This window comes from Cavia porcellus, unplaced genomic scaffold (genome assembly GCF_034190915.1).
Source record: "Cavia porcellus strain 051 isolate PalLab524CR breed Dunkin Hartley unplaced genomic scaffold, mCavPor4.1 scaffold_2, whole genome shotgun sequence".
Lineage (NCBI taxonomy): Eukaryota > Metazoa > Chordata > Mammalia > Rodentia > Caviidae > Cavia > Cavia porcellus.
In genome coordinates this window covers 7223866-7239066 of record NW_026947485.1, presented here as the reverse complement: position 1 = coordinate 7239066, position 15201 = coordinate 7223866, and the positions used below count along the sequence as shown (strand labels likewise).

At 42.4% G+C, this 15201-nt stretch overlaps 1 protein-coding gene across 13 annotated transcripts in view; it reads right to left on the bottom strand.

Moving 5' to 3' along the window:
• The window catches only part of Magi2 (membrane associated guanylate kinase, WW and PDZ domain containing 2), a 1223070-nt gene that overhangs the window by 432148 nt on the left and 775721 nt on the right, over positions 1-15201 (bottom strand). For all 13 annotated transcript variants that reach the window (XM_063233871.1, XM_063233916.1, XM_063233891.1 and 10 more), the window contains one exon: positions 2970-3180. In XM_063233871.1, the coding sequence (XP_063089941.1) occupies positions 2970-3180 (211 nt within the window). The remainder of the gene's footprint in view (positions 1-2969; positions 3181-15201) is intronic.

Below are 15201 nucleotides of genomic sequence, written 5' to 3'. Positions count from 1 at the left end.
GATCCTTCCCTCCAGGATTAGAAAGGAGATTAAAACACAGAAGCAAAAACTAAACAAAAAACAATAAAAACTGCTAATGCTTAGCTCTCCTTTCAAAGGCAGTGATGCTCCAGCGGGAGGAAAATGGAGCAGTTATTTCCAGGGCTCACCATGTGTCCAGCAGGTCCCGGCGCCTCCTGCCCTCACCACAGGCTCTGCACGCGACCCACCCCTGAGTCCTGTCCACTCCCCCTCCCAGAGACCCTCCCTTCACATCTGGGGTCCCATCCAGTCCTATCCTTCTCTGCAGAGTGTCGCACAGTTCAGAGACTGTTCCCCAACTGTTCAGAACTAACGGTTCCTCTCGGCCCCTGAGAGTAAGGCTGAGAGTAAGGACAAAGTCCAGTGCGCCCTTTGAGTGCCACCCTGACCGACCAGAATGATGCAGTCCTGCTGCCAGCCTCTCCCCAGCCCAGCCTCACTGTTTACTAAAGATGCTGGCACAGTGTCTTCCAAAGTCCCCTTGCTCGTGGCCCTGAAAACCTGACACAGACAGGAAAGGATTTCCTAATTGCATTACTAGCAGCGTGGTGGGGAAACACTCTGACCTACCTGTCCTGGCTTCCTTTTACTGTTTCCACACATCCGCACTGGCTGTCCGGTGCGTCACTGTCACCTACTACATTAAAATCACGGACCACGCCCTTCCTGGTTCTCCTTAACCGTCCTGAAAGCCCTGTCTGACCTCACATCTAGAATCTGTATTTTTACATCTCATTGGCTGTGCTTATCAAGTGTCTGAATTAGATGAGATCCGGCATGTTCAGGGTAGCAGGCTGAAAGAAGGGAGAAGCGAAAAAAATTGAGAAAAGCGAGAAAGCATGGACACAAAGCTCCTGTAAACGGGGAGGAGCAGAGGGGGGGCTGAAGGAGGGGAGGAAGTGGGAAGAGGAGAATCAAATGACATCAGGTACAGGTCAAAGTCCGTATGGTGAATGTCATCATTATGCATATCTAAAACATACCAATCAAATTTGATTGAAATAAATAAATAAACGGCCATATGAACTGGAAAAAAATCAAAATTAGGTCTTCAGACACAAGTGGATTGGTAACCTTTTAGTTGGTCACTTTTTTAAAAACACAAAACCTACATAATTTCTTCTTTTTCAATTAATCCATAAAAGATAGCTCTGTGTCACTGGCTAGAGTGACACAAAAGAACACAAAAGATTCTATTCTTCTTGTAAGCGAAGGACATCTGTGGGGAGGTGAGTGTCAGGGGTGCGTTTTCTGTAAAACACCTGCATTTCCATCACCCTGGCGCCAGGCAGAGCGCCAAGTAATTATGCGATTATGCATTCGTGCAGTCTCAGGTATCAAAGTCCCCAACCTCACGTGAGAATTAAATATTGGTATGTGGTAACAATTCAATTTCACAATGAATTGTGCCTATGGAGATCTAAGTTATGAATCACTCCAGGTTGGGAAAGGAATCCAGTTTCAGTGTTTTGGTTGAATAATCAGAATTTACATATTTTATCTGCTGCTAAAACAAAGAACTTCAGTTTCTATTATTATTTTCCCCTGGGAGGTTCATACAAACAAGTGGATAAGAATACTGTGTGTGCTTAAAATATTTCTAGATTTCATGGCTTCTAATGAACGTGTTGGTTTTCTTTTTTATTTAAAGGAAAAAAAAAAAAAAAACAGTATAAGGGTACAAGTAATACAGAATTTCAAAAAAAAAAAGAAGACCAGGTAAGAAATCACTAGTTAATAGATTACATATTGTCATCTTAGAAATAGTTGTTCAAGTTACAGGATTAAAGCATACAAAGTAAACATTCAAACAGTGAGACTGCAAATAGTTGTGTTCAATGATCCAACAAAAACTTAGTAATATGGTCATCTATCTTACACACCTAAACACACTTGCAGTTGTATCCTTTGGAGAAATTTTTTCCCTCTCTTTTTTACAACAAAATTTACACATTTTTGGGTTTTATTACTCCCATACTTCTTATTACTTTTTTTTGTGGAAGAGAATAAAACTGACTAAACGTGTTGGTTTTTTTTAATCACGTCAAACAATCTAATTCTGGGGCAAGATCTTTAACTTTGCAGTCTCTTTAAAAAATAAAACTGTCCCAAAACATGGTTCAGGAAGGCATTTGCTGTCTATAAAACTTATTTACACACCTCGAAATACCCAGAGAAGAGTTCAAGGGCTCTCAGCTTACACAAGAGATCACAAACCCTTGAGGTGATGGGCATGCCAGTCCCGCCAATTAGATTATTCCACACTGTATTCAGGGCTCCCACTTCAACCCTGCACCCCATAAAATGTGCACAATTTTGTCAAAATTAAAATATTTTTACAGTTGCCCTATTGCTCAAAAGAAAAGGAAGGCCAAATACTATTGTTAAGAATAGTATTCTAGAAAAAGTGGCTAAAGGAAGAGAAGAGGTTAGGCAGAGCATTCCCTAGTAGCTCCGGATTTCCATTTCAGCTTTCCTGGCAAGTATGAAAACGTTAAACAGCAAATGAAGTGTCATTTGGTAAAAGGAAACAGGACAAACTACACCCAGCAATTTATTTTGATGATACGTGACTTAGCATGGAAGCACAGAACATTTCATTTTGTGACCAGCAAATACTGTGCTTTAAATGACACTGTCTAGGGGGACCCTGAATGTGATAGTGGACATTTCCAGCAAGGAAGACCTCAGTTGAGCTACACGAGCTCCTTGAAGTGGGGCGGGGGATAAACAATTTCCTATGAAACAATTTCCTATGACTGTTTAATTATCTCTGAGATCTGTGACTGCATTCTAGGAAACTTGGCCATGCTAAGGCACTCACCCATCTCTCACAAGAGGGAAGCTATTGCAGGAACAATAAAACCTCTTTTCTCCTATTCCCACTGGCTACACCATTTGCACCTGCTATGATCTCGGCACTATTCAAAGACATGTCTGAGACTCACTCGATGAAGTAGACTTCGCCCTTCTCCGTGTAGGCCATTTCCCAGTTGTCGGGCAAAGGGTCCACGTCCTCGCTGTCCTCGGGCTTGCTGGACTTGGTGTCCTCCATGGTGTCCTTGAGCTCCTCGGGCTGGCTGTACCCCGGGGCAGGGTAAGGCTGGGAGGGTGTCTCGCCGGAGGCTCCTACACTCCTGTCTTCATGTTCACTGGATTCTGCGGGGACAAGAGCCTGGGGTCAGTCCCTGAAGATAGTTACATCCCAGAGCTTCAGACGTGCGAATGTCACCTTGTGTGGCAGAATAGGATTTGCAGATATGGTCAAGTTAAGGACCTTGGGCGGCTTGTGGGGATTCGCTTTGCTAAGCCAGGTGGCTTACCGGGATCACACAGGTCCCTGGACACACTCAAGGCAGAAGAGGAAGAGAAGGAGTTGTGGCTGCTACAGGGAAGCCAGAGGGCAGCAGCGCAGCTGAGTTTGAAGACAGAGAAATGGGACCGTGAGCCGAGGACTCGGTGGGCCCCGTGTGGAGCAGGTAAGGAAGGGCTCTCCTTATTGGGGACCAAAGCAAGGGACACGGCATAGTGAACCTTTTCACTTTGGGACTTGGAGCCGGGCATAGCTGCCACGTAACCTGATTGCTCCACTTTAAGACAGAAGATTTGGGGCAATTTGCTACAGAAGGAGTAGAAAACTAACCAAACACAACAAAAGCCAGAACCACACGTATCTGAACAAGGGTGGGGGACAGACCCTGGACACACAGTTGCCATTCTTTACAATCCTAAAGAAGAAAGCTAGAAGCTTCTACACTGAAGAAACAATTACCCAAGGGGGGGAAGAAGAGCACCAGACCTTGCATGTGTGACACTCTAAGCTCAGACACAGCAGGGTCGCATCTGTGCTAACTTGGGGGATCCACAGCACAGCAAACCTAGGGCTCAACTCTGTCAGGACGGCACTCAGCCCTCTGGGCCCAGACAGTCACTTTTCAACCCGGAAGCCCTGCCTCACATGTGTCCGATCTGAGAACAACATGGGAAGAATTACTCTAACCGTGTCACAACAGCTCCTCTGAGACAGGACTGGAAACGGGGAAAGTGATAAATCCAGGATAATACAGTTAAATGGAAAGGGAGGAGGATGGCATTCCTGAAACTTCCAAGATGTGGGAAAGCCAGGTTAATGCATGGAAATCTAATTACTGCACAGGCGCTAACCCTTCATTTTAGGGAAGTTCAGGCTTTGAAGGTCAGAGAACAGGCAGGGAAATAGAATGTTCTAAAGCCAGCGGGAGATGTCAGAGGGACTGAGAATGAGTGAATGAAATAATTTCAGGGTTACTCTTTGCTGGGGTGGGCTTGTTGGCCAAACATTTTGATCAAGGTATAGGCTTAATTCTATCTTAGACATATACTTGAAATATTCCTGAGTGCGTATTTTCTCTGAGCTATTTATGGTTTTCTTTTCTCATTTAACTTCTCTGGCAGTAAAAACAGACCACAGGTCTTACTGAACAGGGAAGAGTAAAGCACCCATTACATAGAAGAAGAAAGGCCCCGCAAGAGAATGCAAAAACCCACACCCGACAGAGGTTCCAACAGGGCCAGGCTGAAGCGGAGGGTCTTCTGTGCTGTCACTCAGGAGTAACAGCGATGAGGATGAGATGCCATCCAGGAAATAAGAAATTCTGCAACTGTTTGAGGATAAATCAACAGTTGTTAAAATAAAAAGTACATACTCCAAGGCACATACTCTTTGACTCAGTTGTCCTGTTTTGAGAATATATTCTCTAGAATAAAACATATTACTGAATGAAGGTGTCTTATTGTTCATAATAGGAAATCCCTGGAAATGATAGGAATGCTTTTTTATAAGAATATGATTGAGTAAACTGAGCTTCCCATTACTACAGAAAACTATGTAGCTTAAGAACGATGAGTTAGAGCTGTATGTATTGACGTGGAATAAAGCTTATAATTAGTATTTGAAGAGTAACCTGACATTATTAATTAGTACTTGAAGAGCAATCAATATTATTAATGTACAACAGATTGTCAACTGATCACCTCAGGGCAGGAAACGTGGACTGTGATGGACGTTTTCTTTACATGTCTTTGTATCCACTAGTGATTTATCATTTTTATAACTCCAAGAACTAATAAAAGACAACTCAAGAGTCCCGGAAGGTAGAAAGTCAGCTTTGTATCAGTATCCGTTGCCGGGGCCAGCTTCTCTTGCCCTACAAGCTCTCATCGCTTTTCCCTTAAAAAGTGGGAATTAGGATGACAATACGCCTTTAGGGTGCAACCTCTCAGCCTGCTCCTTGTAGGTATTTTGCAATTGTGCAGGTGAGACGCGGCATGAGAAGAAGCCATCATTCATCACGGTTTCTCTTTGCTGCTCCATAGCACAGGACCCAAGGACCTCGACGTGGAACACACGGTAAAACGCCAGGCTGTACAGGAAAGCTGAACTGCCAGGCATGCTCTGAACACGTTCATTTATTCAGCATAGCATTTATGGAGTGTTTCCTCCATACCAGACGCTTAAGACAGGAAAGTAGACATGACAGGCATAATTTCCACTTTTGTGGAACTAAAAAGATGTCATGTGTGGGTTTTCCTCAGCTTTCGGTGTGGGACAGCAGCTGAAAGGAAAGATGGGACGTACACACAGGTGCTCACCTAACACCGTATTATACACAGGTCAAGGGACGCTTCTTACCCAACACTGCTACCAAGTCTGGGACTTGTCTCTGATGAAGCAAGGGAACAATGGGTAAACTGAGGCTGGATGAGGCAGGGCCTTACCCACAGCACCTCAGGGTGAGGACTGCATCCTCCGAGTAGTGAGCAGGTATTCACAAGTCTCAGGCAAGGGAAAGGCAACACCATATTTTCATTCTCCTCAAAGATCCCTTAACTCGACTCAGGAGGTGAGGTCTGCAAGAGGAGATGTTTTCAGGCCCTTTCAGCCTTTTCTGGACTGCAGTCAGGAGATGCTGTTGGCAAGGGGATGGGAAAAATGGATTCGCAACAAGTATTTAGAGTGCAGAATTCTGTCTATTTTCAAAACACTGGACAAACAAGGAAAAGGAAAGAGCAGCGGTGACCCTGGTGGGTGATGGTGCAATTCACTGAAAGGGGACATTAGACAAATGTTGGAGGGGACATACACAACCCCTGGGATAGATGAGCTCATCTCACAGTCCAGGGCATATGCACCTTCCATCTCCGGGACCTCAGGTTACTGTTTCATGCTGCGTCATATTTGATGCCTTGCTTAGTAAAGACAACAGAAGTGAACTTCGCTACACTTTAGATAATATGATTGTGTTTCTTCTGTATGAGGTATAAATCTGTAAAAAAAAACCAGACATGCTGGGCATTGAAAAAAGTGATTAAGGAATTATTAAGTCTTAAGAACAGAACAGATTTTCAGTAATAAAAACGGAGAAAGCCAGACTCCATGCTAAGTAACCAAGGGCGTGTTTACTCATGCATCTTGGTGCCTGCAGCCCCTGGAGTTTAGATTGGGGATGAGTGCGTGGAAACAGGCCCTCCTGCACACCCTGGATGTGGCAGGTGGAGGGCGGTGGAGCCCAGAGCTACTAAATTCTGATTAAGGAGAAGGAGCCCAAGAACTTCTGCATGCTTTATTTTTCTAGAACTATGAAGGCATTTTTTTCTTTACAAGGTGGCCAAGTAAAACTGCCTGGCTTTCAAGACATACTTCTCAATATAGTTTAATGTTAAATCTAACATTGTTAGAAAAAGTAACTTTTTCTTTGTGGAAGCAAACAAACTTTATCAAATAGACATTTTTGAACAAGAATTTTTTTTTTTTTGCATTTCCACTAGAAACAACAACAACAACAACAAAATTTCAATAAAGAAGGAACACCTAATTTACAAATCTTCCTGGGACAGGATGTAACATTTTCTAGAGTTCCCACAGGAACATCAAGGCACAGAACAGACATTTAAAAGACAGAGTCTTGTAAACAGTGACCTTATCTGACTGCACATTATGATTGTGAAGAACCAAGAAACATAATTTCTTTCATTTTGTTGACCTTAGAGGTTTGTTGGATTCCGTAAATATGATTTTTTTGATACTAAATTTAGAAAAGCTCAAAGATATGTAGATAATACAGAGTCAAAAATCACTTAGCTGGGAGAGAGCAAATGTATGCACTTTTGCATACTGTTCAGTCCTCATTAACTGGACCTCATGGGTCCACTCTAAGGCTTTGATATTACAAAAATATGGATAGTTACCATTGCACCTGCTAACTAGTATTTAGGGTATAAGACAAAAGGTAAATCACAGTGCAATGGTTTTGAATGTATTCACTCAGCTTCATGAAAGAATAACCAAATCCAAGATAACAAACATTTGAAGAAGGATACCCGCTTTCCATATTATCCATATTTGAATTTGACGCAGCCCATGTGTATAGTTAATGTAAAGCTTTCTGTAACTGCCACACTTTGAAATCAGGGGAAGCAGTGAAGGATTTGTTTTCAAATTAGATTGGAATTTATTGACTTGAATTCTTTAAATGGCCATAAAACTTTAATCCCCCAAATGTATTTTGCTCTGTAAAAAATCTCCATGCTTTGTATTTCTAGTGGTTATGTAACAAATTCAACATACCCGATCATTTTCCCTCCTCATCTTGGTACTACTTTTTGGAAGGAAACATGGGTGGTGATTACATTTAAAGTAAAAGAAGCAAGTACTGAGGAACGTATTTTGTAGTAGGTGAAGAAAGAAAATAAGAATAATTTGAGATGTAAGAATCTTGTGCTTTTTATTTAGCAGTACTCAGTAGCAACCCATACTCTCTACAGTAATCAGTAGAACAGATGTTGGACTTCCTGGGTGCGAACCCGTCCTTTACGGCATGAGCTTGAGCAAATTACTTAATTGCACTGTGTGCACACCTCATTTTTCTTTCCACGCACACTGGGGACATTAACTTTACCCACTGGAAGGATCGGATTTGACGGCAGGTGAAGCGCTCAGCACAGCAAACTACCAGACCACGGCAGGGGCTTAGTAAGTGTTACACATTATTACCACTGAGTTCACGACTTGGTACCCTAAACAGAGTGCTGAAAGCATTCAAAGGATCCAAATTATTTCCTTCCACAGAAACAAGATGTTTGATACATTTTCTGATTTGGGGGATTATTAGATACTTTCAAAAAACCCACAAGAGATAAAAAGGAGGTACAAAAAAGTAGAGTTTCTATAAATTGACAGTTTTTTCTTTAAATAAGATACACAAGGTGATTAAGGAACTGAAAGGGGAGAATTCTTAGAAAGCGCACCTTTTCCAGGTCTCTGTCAGTCCCTCTAGTGTTCCAGGGTGACTTTCTTCTGGACGCCAGGGGACGCTGGGAGCTGGGAACTCGGCGTCCCTCTGGCCCTGCTGAGGGCACTAATTTAAAGCAGAAGCAACCGCACAGCCTGAGGCTTGCGCCCCTGAGACAGGTGGATCTCCCAGCTGCCTGCCACTACAGTTCTCCTGTGGTCTTGGCCACAGCGTTGGGCAGTGTAAGCTGGGAGATTGGCCTCAGTTTCCTGCAAACCCAGCAAGCCCAGCGGTCAGTTCATCCCTTACATAAACCCCAGGTTTCATTTTGTGTCATGCAGGTAGACCACTCACACCCCTGGTGGGCGCTGATGTTCTTTATTAGAATTTGAACCACAGGCCCCTGTCCATGAATTAACACTTGAGGGTTGCTATCTGGATGCAAGATAGTATCATTGCAAATGATTTTTCATGGGAGATGATGGCCGGGTATTACCTTATGTCTCCTATAATTCGCTGAAATTTTATATAATTGATTTTGGATCGTGGTCACATAATGGACTGTATGCTGGAGTAAACAGTGAAGATCTCTATCTCCAGAAAGAAGTAGTGACCGAGTGGCCCCTGTATCCCACCCAACCAGAGGGCCCAGAGAAGCCAAGCTCACAGGCTACTGCTCCCCAGCCTTCTGAAAATGAGGAGAGGACTTATGAGTGCTAAAATGTGTGCCTATGTTATGATGACTGATTTTTGGCTTATTATCTTAAAAAACCCTCCTTGGTACAAAATCCTCAAGTACACAGGGGATACACATTGCTAGCAGGTCACCTCTTCTGCGCCTGTTAGTGACCCAGCACCTGGGGGTAAAGAGGAATGCTTTTTCTGACATTTGATATGTTTCTGTGCACACTGATTGCTAAGGTTTAGTTAGTGGCTTAACTTTTGACTTTTCGTGCTTCAAATGTAGTTTCATATGCCTATAGGAGTCATAAACCCTTTAAGATAAGAATTTTGGAGGAGTGATTCTTACACACGGTGCCCTATCTGCTTTTTTGAGATGATAACAAATATTTTCCTTTGCTTCTTGTGGCCAGGAAAACACAGTGCAGAATAAAATACAAGAATTAGGGAGGTTAGTGTAATGGTTTACCATGCTTATGGTTTTTGAAATTAAATTTCAGCTGAGAAAATGTAAATCAGGAATCCTGTGAAGAAACGATTTTTGTCATTCGTAAGCAAATTGAATCTCATCTACCCAGGGGCTGGCCAGGGAAATGTGAATTACTAAGAGAGTATACTTAATGCTTCAAAATTATATTTCATCTATATCCAAACCCAGAATTGATTATAAATTATACACAGAAATAAAAGTATTCATGGAAGATTATGAAATCAGAAAATTAATGGGCCTTGTGTGGTGCATGACAAGGAAAAATATTTCTCAAGATTAAAAACCAGATAGAAAAGAATCACTACAAAGGATTAAGAGAGGAAATTATTTTCCATTAACGGGAAAACAAGAACTACTTTAATTCAGATGTTTTCTTCTTTCTACAATATTTAATTTCTAACGCTTTCATAAAAGTGGGCTGAAATACATAGGCTTTCTGATTTTCATAGTGGAAATAATTCTGAAGCTATTTACCATATGGAAACGAGTCCCTCAAATCCTTGACAAAGTTGGGGTGAAAGGATACATACATAGAAAATACTCAAAGATCATAACAAGACAAGATACAAGAAATAGAGACTGCATATACAAACCTATCATAGAGCTTGCTCTCAAGTATGCATCTGAAAACATTTTGAAGAAGATTCCACGTGAAATATAATAACTTTGTCTGAAGTTTCAAAGAGTATAAGAGGCAGGAAATTGAGACCGAGGGGAGCAGATGAGGGCCCAGCTGAGCAAAGCACAGACCCTAACAAACCTTGGAGAACCCAAAGACCCTGGACATCGCCTCTGGCGCCCAGGGTTTTTGGAGGTGCTGGCCTGGTCGTCTTTGCTCTGTGTCTCTCACCGTGTGTCAGATCTCTGTCACTCACAGATGCCAGGCCCTCAGAGTGGCTGCAGGAGCTCCGCATGGAGGTTGAGGATAAACTCCTGCACGCGCTGGCCAGGCCGAGGAGGTGCACACAAGGGAGTCCTTGTCAGCCTGGCTGGAAGGTGAGTCTGTTTGATCTACCATGACCCTGCCGGAGGGCCTCATGGTTTCCTGAGCTCGTGCTGCACTTACAGTCGTGACTTTGGTTCACTGCTGCAAGTTCTAAACTGGGCTTCCATCCCTTTTCGTCACGTGTAAATGCTCAGAGTCTGCTACTTTAGGGCAATTTAAGTTTCAAGTAATCCCTAAAAAGTACAGAAAGCCCCTTATTTATAAACAGAGTATCTACCTTTATTTTTACTTTACCTTTTCAGTTTTCGTGCTTTATTAGTACATGTTTGCAGCACATAATAATCACATGGCCAGTGGGGAACAGGGACACACGCTAACACATCTCTGTTCTTTTTGTGTACCCTTCCCTTCCCTCTCTTCCTCTCCCTCCATCTCTTGATCTGCTTCTCATTTGCAAAAGATCTCTCTCCCTTCTACTGTCTTTTCCTTTATGTATATTTGGAGATTCTCACATAAGAGAAACCAAGTGATACTGAAACTCATGTGTCTTATGTCACCTAACAAGATGATCTCAAGATGTATCCATTTCCTACAGGTGACTCCAGTTCAGCTTTCTTTATGGCAGAGTAGTACTCAGTTGTGCACAAATGCCACATTTTCTTTATCCATTCATCTACTGTTGGGCTCTTCCAGGATTTAGCTGTTATAAACTGTGCTGCTATAAATGTGGCTTTGCATGTATCACCACAATATGATGGCTTTAATTCTTTTTGGAAGATACCTTGAATTGGAGTAGCTGGGTAAAATGGAATTTCTAGTTTTACTTTTTTAAGGAATCTACACCCTGATTTCCAGAGTGGCTGTATTCCAAGAATATAGCAGGGTTCCCCTTAACCAGAACCGCACCAGTATTGCTTACTGTTTTGTTTCTTAATGATACCCTTCTTTCTAGGGTAAGGCAGGGGATCTCAGTGCCCTTTTAATTTGCATTTCTCTAATCACTAGCGGTGTTAAAGACTTCTTCACGTAAGTTTGGCCCATTTGCAGGTAGTTAATTTAAAAACTGCCTTAGAATTTCCTCTATCCAATGAAGAGAGAAAACCCAGTGTGGCTTCTGAGAACTGGATCATAAAATTAAGTCTCCTTGAAAGAAAAGATAAAGATCCGAGTGGTTACACACATCACAGTCTCCGTGAACTCACACTGAAATAAACAGGGCATAGGCCTGGGGGCCGTTTCAGAGTGGGGCTTTCTTCACAGGAAAACAGCCAGATTCACCACGGAGGACATAACTTTTAGCCAGTGACAGCACCTCATTCACAGCGGCGGGATGGATGGTGCATGCGGCCAGCGTGCCAAGCAGCACAGGACCGGGAGGATGCGGGCCCCTAATGGTGAACTGAGATCATCGCCCGGGACACTTGGGGACCACATAAGGGACACTCTGTTTGCTCTCTGGGAGCTGCAGTTCATTTGCGCTGACTGCAGGCCTGGAGGCCTGGAGAAGGCGGCTCTGTGTGCACACACTGTGTTCCCTTTGTTAGCGAAGGTAGCTCCCACAGGCCCTTCCTCCTGGCATTGTGTGTGTGTGTGTGTTACAGAGAGATTCCACTACCTTTAAAGCATCTGTGCATTTCTAATACTTTGCACGAGGCTTACTACTAGATGATGATGGAAAGATAATAGTGAACTACTTTCTGGGAAAGTTTAGCAGATAACTCAGGAAAGAAAAGACATCTGAGAAAGCTTCCTCCAAATACTACGGTTTACAGAATTTTGCTTTTCTGAACCTGAATGCAATCTGAAAAACTATCTATTTAGCTATTATGAACCATCCACCTATTTTTGATATTTTCAAAATTAGGAAGGTTGAATAATTCTTATTTCTACCTATTTTTTAAAAATGTATTTTTACAACTTTCAAAAGAATGCAGGCTCAGACATAGGAAACACTACATCAAAGGCACTGAATAGTATAAAATGATCTTGAAAAAATAAAAATCCCATTGATTCAGAACCACTTTGATATTCTCTGAGTTAGTTACAACTGAGTAAAATATAAGGATTTCCAAGAACTTGAAATATTAAAGAAACATGCTTATCACCGAGTCAAACAGAATGGGGAACGCAGCCCTGGTCAGGGAGGGGGATGAGCATTTGATTAAAGAGTTTCCCACAAGTTCCAGCTGTATAATAAAACACCCCCAGATGAGAGGAAAGTGTGAATTCCGGTATCCTAATTCAGAGACGGTGAGCTGCAACTTTCTGACATGGTAGTAAACAAGTAATTCCCATCGAGTATTTTTTGAATGTTACTGGATTTAGAATAAAAGAAGAGAGGATTCAGGAACAGCTTGGTCAGACAGGTGGAAAGGTTTTGAGTGTGATGTGTTCACAAGACCAGGGAGTTTGTGGAGGGACTCCTGGGAGCCAACCTTAACAGAGATGTCTGGGTCAAACAAAGGAGGCCGTGGCTGCTGCCCAAGAAGCTCAACCCAGACAGCACAGGCTCATTCAAGGTTGCAGGAGGGTAGTGGGGGAGCATGGGTCCCTTGCTGAAGAACGACAGGTAATTTGGGAGGATAAGAGATGGAGGGCCGGGTCTGCCGGGGAGCTGTGTTCTACCACCGTGCGGCAAGGCGGTGCTGCAGGCTCTGGCAGGGATACCCGGAAGGAAGGATGCGAGCTAAGGTTCAGGCATCACTGGGCTCTCTTAACAAATATCCAGCCTGAGGAGGAGAAATAAAAGACAACTCTAGGTGCAGGGAAGAATAGAGAGTTTGGATGAGGACTCTAGGAGCAGGTTGGCCTGTCGTGTGGGAGCAGAAGAGTTTTAGTGAAATGCGCTGCGCTTCAGTTGGTTCATGGAGCTGTCCAGCAACAGTCCTTAGAAAAGGCCCTGAATTGTAGGGGACAAAGTAAATCTGGGCTGCAGGTAACTCCATGGACACCACAGGGCGCACAAGGAAAGATAGATGCACAAGTACAGCTAAGGTTCATGGCAGGGAAGGTTTCTAGAGATAGAAATTTTAAATATTGTTTTAAAGACAGACTGTCACACACAGGGCAAACCTTTTAGAGCTCTCAACCATAAGAAACAGCCTGCTATGGCACACATGCCATAGCTGCTACCACTACTCTGTAAGATGATGGATGCTGTAACATCCTTGCAAGCACCATGTCTACCACCACTGCCGTGAACCCAGGAAAAGACAAAGATGGAGTACAATGAGGATTATATACACTGGGCTGGAGAACTGGGTGGGAAATCACTTTGTCCTCCGCATGGCTGACAGGTCAGGGCACTGTGTTGGGGATTAAGTTGAGGTGTTACTGGATTCAGATCCTAACTGGCACTAAAGGAACTCTGACTTAAGTACCGTAAGCTACATTTTGGTATCTCATTCATAAAGCAATTATATTATTAACATGGGATTAGAGATATGCATTAGGTGCCTGAGTCATTTTATGCAGTCATCAGCGGACTGTTGCCAGTACCATTTATTTCAGTTTTGTAGTTTTTGTCATTGGCAAGGGCAGTACTGTATTTCTAAATGTTATCTATCTAAATTTCCATCACTAAGGTGACATATGACAGAAGGAAAACTATTTCTGATCTAAGACTGAAGAGGAATTAGAATGCAGTTTTCCTAGGTGCCATGAGCTAAATCTGAGTGTCTCATGTGTTTCTGAGCTACAGGAGGGAACCCTACCCATAATGAGTATTAGCATCTTACATGGAATCTCAGTGATATAGTTTTAAATATAAACTATGGTACAAATGAGAGAAGATGAAGAAAATAAGTAAAAGATGCAAACTGATAAATCATTTAAAACTTCTATTTACACACAACAGTTCCTTTCAGTAAAGTACATAAGGAATCCGAGACTGTCAGGCTTGATGCTTACATATGCATAGAATATAATGGAAACCGACACTTGTTTTAAATCCACAGAGGAAAATAAATTCACTTGTATTCTAGTTCCAAAGGTGAAAGCAATAAGAAGTCTTTTGGTGAGTAGATATTTATAATGTCACTTTTACAGGTAGAATAATGGTCATGGGTGCAGCTGTCACTGAGAAATAGATTTTTGCTTGTATTTACATGGACTTAGAGTAGCACAATAGCTAGGAGCATGAGTTCTGGACCCAGAGTATCCCTTTCAATTACTTAGTAAATTATTTAACTTTAGTACATCTCAGTTTCTTAATCAGAAGACTAGTTGCTATTTAACAGGACAGCTGAACAAGATAATGAACTGATATTTATAGTGAGGTCAAATAGTTTCCAATACATGGTAAGCATTCAACATAATCTCATTATCTTATTCCTTACTATTATCAATATTCTTTTATAATAAAATCAGTAAAGTGTTCTCAATGTCCAAAGGTGCCCCAACGATGACAATGTTGGTGCACTGAATTAAGGTGTGAGATTTCTCCCTACAAGTTACCAGTCAACAGAGGAGGGGTGGTGCAAATAAAAGCAACTGTTTTCTCAGGATTCACTAAAACCTGCAGTTGGTGAATTGACCAGAAGAAGACAAAGTTTGTGTAGAAAAGAAAAGGTTTCAAATGCAGGTTACTGAGAAATGCCTAAGAGGGACCGCCAAGGAAATTTCGAAGTCTCAATTGGATAAACTTAATGAAAAACAAAGATTTAAAAGATGGGAGGGTCAAAGATTTCTACTGAGGGATGATGGGCCTGTTTTCTGCTTTGGGGCTGTTCTGCTCATCTTTGGACACCGGCTAAAGCATGGCCTAACTCACCTTTCTCATCCTCAGCAACAGG